The sequence below is a fragment of the Diorhabda sublineata genome, chromosome 9 (genome assembly GCF_026230105.1).
Source record: "Diorhabda sublineata isolate icDioSubl1.1 chromosome 9, icDioSubl1.1, whole genome shotgun sequence".
NCBI lineage: Eukaryota > Metazoa > Arthropoda > Insecta > Coleoptera > Chrysomelidae > Diorhabda > Diorhabda sublineata.
Window position 1 is genome coordinate 23,097,533 of NC_079482.1, and position 7,433 is coordinate 23,104,965.

At 31.1% G+C, this 7,433-nt stretch overlaps 1 protein-coding gene across 1 annotated transcript; it reads right to left on the minus strand.

Moving 5' to 3' along the window:
* Window positions 1–107: 107 nt before the first annotated feature.
* Window positions 108–5,972, minus strand: LOC130448603 (anaphase-promoting complex subunit 7). The gene is made up of 7 exons (XM_056786032.1): window positions 5,779–5,972; window positions 5,427–5,723; window positions 5,179–5,343; window positions 4,273–4,506; window positions 2,930–3,264; window positions 2,466–2,583; window positions 108–770 (listed from the first exon to the last, which is right to left on the minus strand). Exons 1-7 carry the CDS (start codon window positions 5,848–5,850, stop codon window positions 273–275), a joined length of 1,719 nt encoding a protein of 572 aa, XP_056642010.1. The 5' UTR covers window positions 5,851–5,972; the 3' UTR covers window positions 108–272.
* Window positions 5,973–7,433: the final 1,461 nt, after the last annotated feature.

Genomic DNA, 7,433 nt, shown 5'->3' on the forward strand with positions numbered 1-7,433 from the left:
GAGGGGGGATACGGGCAAATATCAACTAAGGGGGGAAGTCTAAACTGGTTGAAAAATGGCTCACGTAATTAATGGATGTCCTAAAGTACGTAAGATAGCAGAAAAAGTTTTTTTATAGAACTGATTTTTTTTAATTCTCCTAGTCTCCAAAGCAAAGTTTTCAATTCCAATACAAGTGTAATAATTTTTTGAAAAATATATTGATACAGAAAAAATAGTTTAATAAAAAGTATTATTTTTTACAAATTTCCATAATTAAATAATATCCTAATCTAACATTCATCAAAACTTTCAATATCTTCACCACGTGGCCATGGATCAGCATCACTCTCGGGATCTACTTCATGATCAGACGAATTGGTGCCTTGGGAATTGTACGAAGTTTCACCAGCTACACAAGTATAATAACTATCTCTTTTACTAAGGGACAGACTTCTACCAATATTATTCAGCCCTTCTGTTGATCTCTGATTAGTAGGATCTAATTTTAAAGCAATAGTGTAATGGTGAAATGCTTCGTCATCTTTCTGAAGATTCACGAAACAATCTCCTAGTAACTGATGAAGTCTCGAGGACGGTTTTTGCGTTTCTATATGTTTCAGTAATAGCTGAGATGCTTGTTCGTATTGTTGTTCTCCCTCGAGAAATTCTACTAGCATCGGTAACGCGTTTGTCGCGCCTGTTTTATCTTGTGATACGGCCTTTTCTAATATTTTACGTACTGTTCTACTTGCCGCCATGGGGTCTTTTAATAACACTGAAGCATGCAACTGAAAAATTCAAATAAATCGGCTATTATAGAAAATTTGTACAGTAAAAACAATTTTACAATCAAATCAATCAACTGATTTATTGAAACACTTGTAAACAAACTTTTTCTTCTTCTGCGACGAGTATGAAAAAATTTTCTTAGGTTAGGATTATGGTTGCTGTCATTTATTCACTTAATTGTTAGTTTTGGCAGCAACACAGATGAGAAAACGGTTAGTTGCAAGAACTTTCTTAGCGGTTGTTTTGCTTTATGCTAAAAGACTAAAAGGGTAAATTTGATATAAACTTCTGGGACAAAATTTAATAACAAGTTATTCAAAAAAAGCAACGCTCTCTATCGATAAAAAGCGAAAGTACTTAGTTATGAACTTTAAAATAAAAAATAATGGAGATAGAAAATACCACTAATGAAAGACAGTAAAAAAAGATACAAAGGGGTCAAAGCACCCATTAAACCCCCGAAAAAGCAATAACAATATGAAAAAAATAGACAAACATAAAAATAATCATTGAAAATAATGTTGAAAAAATTTAGTTTTTCTGTGATAAAAATGGATAATAATATGTTTTCCAGAACTTTTGAATGTCATTAATATCTTGCTTAATCCAAATTAATATTTTTGTCATATATTTTCAACAAAAGTAACGGGTTCGGCAATGAAACGGAAAGATTTGGGGTGGGGCTTGCAGCGCGCGGTGAAGTGGTAGGAAATACAGTCACAGGCCTGCCGTTACCCGAGTGGCTTGCCATTCAGTCTACAATGGAGCGTTGGACGGGTGAGCATCGCGGTTACGCAATTAAGGCTTATCAAAATAGCGTGCAAATGCGTCGAGATTTTAAACGGCATTTTAACATACCGCGTAACCAACCTGTTCCGTCAGATTATGCGATTAAAATGTGGGTAAACAACCTCGAGCAAACTGGATCGAAGTCTAGAAAAAGAGTGGTAGTGCCAGAACGATGCGAACCTCTGAAAATATTGAACCTGACCGACAAGAAGTCCACGTCGATCGACCGTCCGTCTTACGCCTTCAATCTCTTCACCCGGATGATTATCAACAGCGTTTAAGATTTTGTGTGGTTATGCTTGACAGGTTGGAAGAAAATGATGACCAAATTAACACACTTTTACATCTCCGGTTTTGTAAACAAACAAAATTTCAGGTACTGGGTGGAGGAGAACCCTCGTTTGCTTCATGAAACACCACTTCATGCTCAGAAAGTGACAATATGGTGTGCAATGTCGACGAATGGAATCATCGGTCCTGAGAGATACTTTGCAGTGATTCGGAACTTCACTGCTTTCCAGTTAATGACTTTTTCAACAAGTGCAACTACAAGAATTTCAATGAATGGGGTGAATGCTTTGTTCTCAATGCGTGTTGTTTCTCGAAACGGGGATATCGCTTGGACTCCTCGGTCTCCCAGCCTTACTGTTTGCGACTTCTTTTTGTGGGGTTGGAACTGATCCACCCAGGACAATCCCGGCCCTCAAACAACGAATTCGTGACGAAATTATAGCAATACCTGTTGATATACTGCAAAGAGTTATGCAGAACTTTCAGGCTCGACTCCATGAATGCATAGGTGTCAATGGAAGACATTTGGCAGATGTAGTTTTCAAAAACATTTTTATTTTATTCCTATTTTTCTTGCGAACATGGGTTTTCAAATTGTCTACCAATATACTTACACAATATGCTTGGGCACTAAAATTCATCTGCTTACAAGCATTTACTGCTACAGATTCGGCCTCGCGTATCCTATTACTCTGTATATACGATTCGACTGCACATTTGTGAATATCATATCTGCAAACAAATATTTGAAAAATTCTAATTTTTGGTCCTATAAATAAACAAATCATTTCCAAAAATCCAAAAAAGTTTATCTTAAAACAAGAATTCTGACTACTTTTTCTCTCACTAGGGGTTTAATTATTTATAAACAAAAATTAATGTTTGTAATTCTATTTTTTTTCTAAAATTCTGTTAATTTCTTGTTCTACTTTCATAGTCCATCTGATTCTTTCTCAAAAATTCTTGGAGGTTTATTAAACACAACACTGGAAAATTCACGAAGCACTCTCATTCTGTAAATTCGTTACAGAAAAATAAATTGGAAAAAAGATTTTATAAAATACTCATTAATTTTCACCTGAAATTGCATAATTGTAAAGCTTCTGTACAGTGATTGGAGGCATCTTGATACTTCTTAATTTGTAGAAAGGTATTCGCCTTCAAAAGTAGAGCTTCTAAATTTCTTTTATCGAGTAAACAAGCTTGCTGTCCAAAATAGGCTGCCTTGTCATACTTTTTCAATGTGTACATATAATTTCCTAAAACAACCCAATGTTCGGCACTCCATAATGATGTATCCATCGAAGGTATTAATGCCTCAAGGGCTCGATTATGTTCTTTTGTTCCAGAAGCTGCCAATAAAGTAGATAGAAGATCTCTTCCAATAATCATATTAGGATCCAACCGTAAAATCTAAAAATTTTATCATCTATCATTTTTGATGATAGTATATATATATATAATTTATTACAAAGTAAATATTACTCAGTACATTACTCCACAACATAAAATGAACATCATACAGTTTCACTGTATATTTAACTTTGAAATCTATCGAATAAATCTACTGGAAATATTTCAGCTTACTTAATTGAATGTTTATCTTGATAAAATGTTACAATTAGTATACCACCAACCTCCAATCAATCTTTTGAATTGAAATTTACCACCTTATTTATTTCCAATGACAATATATGGATCAAATAAAAAATTCATGAATAAATTGGATTATTTACTATATTAATACAGAATTTGATCAGAAGCAAGAATACTTTGACAGATCAGAAGCTGATCTAACTAATTCTGTAATCCCTTCCTGATTTATAGCAGTAGCAAACTAAAAATAAACCAATGAATATACTAGAATTTTTATGTTTGCTTCATTTATTTCTTTCTAATCAACACGTAAACATACTGTTACGAACGCGTCTTCGTCCTGGAGCCGGTCCTGCCTAGATGTAGTGGAATTATAAAATTTGGCAGAAGCGCGGCGCCTTTATTTTATTTCTTTATTTTCTAGAACTTTTGAGATTTTAAATAAATTATTTGAGTTAATTAAGTGTTAATGATAAATTAATTATTATAAGTTAATTAAGTGTAGTGTTTAAATAAATTTAGAACGTAAAAGACAGTATTTATCAATACACCCCATGAATATAAATCGTATAAATAACTAAGAAAACCATTACCAGAATTCAGAAATCACGCCTCAATATGATTTAAAAAAAATTTCAAAAGTAAATAACTATAAATATATCATTTTAGGTCTATTTCAATAAATAACTAGCATAGTTTATAGGGAAAATTATTGACTTTGGCAAGTCAATTTCACTCTATTGATAAAAAATTACTAATTATAATTAACATAAAATTAAGAATAATCTTCAAAAAAATAGCTTTAAAAAGGGTATTCATACCTACCTTCTGTAATGTAGAAATAGCTTTAGCATCTTCACACAAATAATGATAACAATAGGCGATATTGAGCAACAAAGATATGTTATCCTTTAATAGCCCATGAACTTCCATGCTTTTATATGTTTTTAGGGCTCCTATGAAATCTTTTGAATGTAACTGCGCTTGTGCCTTTATCCACATACTCAACCAACTTATTTCAGATGATACAGGTATCATTAAAGAATTTACTTCCACACCCTAATAAATAGAAACATTATCTTACTAAACAAGTGATAAATACAAGTAATTGTGAATATGAGTTCTAGTGCAAGGTTCCACCACTAGGCATCAATCACCATTCGCCTGAAAGCACAGTGAGTATAGTAACCGCAGAGATTTTTGTCAAGCTTGTAACTTCTATAAGATATTTTTTTATATTTTATTCCTTTTAAACCTTCATGAATATCATATTTTAGAATGTGTATGTAATGGAGTCTCTTGAATTTGTATTGTATTGTACTTACAATGAAATTAAACACAGCTGGAAGTGATGGTCTCACATTACAATGTTTAAACTGTGTAAGTAAATAATCCAACTAAGTATATGTCAAAAGTTTCGCAAACACTGTGGTTGATGATCAAATTTGTGATGGATATTAATAGAAGAGATGTGCCTCTAGTGCAGAACTGAATTTAGAATAACCGTGAATCATTTTGAGTGAAATAGGAGTAATCTCGCTTAGGCACCCCATATTTACCTTATTCGTATTTTCTCAATTTATTCTGTATTTACCTAATGAAGATTCAATTTAAAGCATTCATGGTTATTAGACATCAAAAAGGCTTCCAGAAATGCAATTTTTTATACCAATTACTATTTTCCTTATTAACTAAAATAACTTTCCAAATTGTATAGCAATTATTGATTACCTTCAATCCTAATTTAAGTAGATTCTCAACTGCCTCCAATGCTAGTGGGCACTCCCTCAATACTTCTTTAAAACATGTTATGGCAGCTCTCTCTTGTCCCAGATCTTTATAAATATTTCCCAATGCCATGTTTACTTTTGGAGTTCTATGTCTAGCAGATATCATCTGAAATATTTTTCTAAAATGAAATCATACTTCATGTATAATTATTATATGTTTGGAATGATGCACAATACTTAAACAATTACCTGTAAAATTTCGCATGCTGCATTTTTTTGTTTTAATGCAACGCAACATAAATGTATTTGATATTTAATATCGACATCGCTCAGCAAGTTTGTGGGATTTTCAATTTTATTGCTGGAGGTTTTAGATTTCATAATGTAATTCTTTCTCATTTGTAAAGCTTGCCTATATAAACTTTCTGCTTGTATGTATTGGCGAGTAAAAAAGCATGCATCTGAATAGTAAAGTGTAATTTGTAGCTTTGTAGGTAAATTAAAGACATCTGGTTTTTGTTCTGCTAACGTTAATGCTAAATCGCTCTAAAAATAATCAAAATTCATCATCCTACATCGAATTTTCAAATAATGTACCCACCACTTTGCAAATATTTGAATACAACTCTTGATCTTTCAATGCTTGTAGCTGATTTAGAATTGCATTTGCCATATTTTTAATGTGATTAATTCAAGTTTCTTATTTTAAAGTCTATTAATTTTTTATTTTGACATCTATAAGTTTGTTTTGAGATTAAGGTTATGTGAAGTATACATTTTCGTCTTCTTCTTCGTAAAAATTAGCCTTGTGACTTACAGGTATTCAAATTTAAATAAGATTTCTCAAAAACATTAATTACTGAAATAAAGAATTAAAACAATATATTAATAACAATAACTAATAGAGTATAGAGGTAAGGAGAACCATCTCAGTGTATCAAAAGTGTTCGTTGACAGGGTGCAAATTAAGTTAGCGGTTTACTAGAAAGTAGAAAGAATTTACAAATAGCGCCGGAAATTATTAGAGTAAGATCGTAACTTGCATTCTTCTTTCAAATTCATAATTATTTTAACAATAAATTTACAACAATATAATAAAAAAGCGTGTTAATATCAAATTCGGTGATCAATATAGAAACACCCTGTATCACAACTCTATAGATTTATGTACGTGGCGTACTCATGCATATACGTTTTTTGTATATAATTTTTTAATCTACATTTTTGTCTGATATATTTTCATGATAAAACTTACCTTTGCTGAAAATCGCGAAAAAGTCAAAATTTCAAATTTTATTTTAAGCAATATTACCGATTTTATGTTTGGTGGGAATTCTTGTAGCTTTATTTTTATTTTTGGTCTAATTTGACCGGGCTATTTCTACTATTTTTTTTTCTGTGTATCATTTAAACTGTTGATAATTATAAATCCTTTTATGGTAGGATATTGGATGAATAGTAAAAACCACACTCTAGTAAAATATGATTATTTCTTAGAAAATAGATAAGAAGAAACAAAGAGTTGATATAATATGTAGGAATAAAAAGATACAATAAAATAAGTTAGTTTTTATTACATTAAATTTAAAATTACATGGCCACAAAACATATAATAACTATTCTAAATGAACTAATCTATCAAGATTAGGTAGATAAAGGTACTAATAGAAATAACACAGCATTTTATTCAAAAATGAGAATAATAGGAAATTCAATTAGTTACATTATGATATTGGGTAAAAATATTTTACAATTTTTTTTATGAAAATTGTTGGGAAAATACTAATATGCACACCAAACACGCCTTTTGTTTTATCTAGCGAATCGCTAGTGATTTGAAACAGTAAAAACATAAAAACGAGGTACCTTAATGCCTAAATAATTCAAGCTATCAATGGAAAGTTTATTTTAACATTGATGAATCACCCACTAAGAGAAAATAGAATAAAAAATTTAAAATCCGTAATATATTAAAAACGTTTACTTATTGTTTATAATAATCGAGAACAATCCTTATTAAATACGAAACTAAAAACCTGGACCGCCTTCCTCTATAACATAAAAAATAGATCAAATCATTTTATAACTTAAAATGTCTTTCCATCAGTCTTGTCCAAGATATGTGATTCCAAATTATTCTAAACATTATAAACATGATTTCATTAAATACCAAACTTTTTTTATCAACCTGCATCGCTGATATCAAACAGGCCTCCACGAAGCCATTTTGAGTTCACTGTTGGTTGTATGTACATC

Coding starts and splice junctions, on each gene's coding strand:
- LOC130448603 (XM_056786032.1), bottom strand. CDS start 5,850: ATGGCAAATGCAATTCTAAATCAGCTACAAGCATTGAAAGATCAAGAG. Junction 5,724..5,778: donor ATTCAAATATTTGCAAAGTG/GTGGGTACATTA, acceptor GATTATTTTTAG/AGCGATTTAGCATTAACGTT. Junction 5,344..5,426: donor CAGCATGCGAAATTTTACAG/GTAATTGTTTAA, acceptor AAAATATTTCAG/ATGATATCTGCTAGACATAG.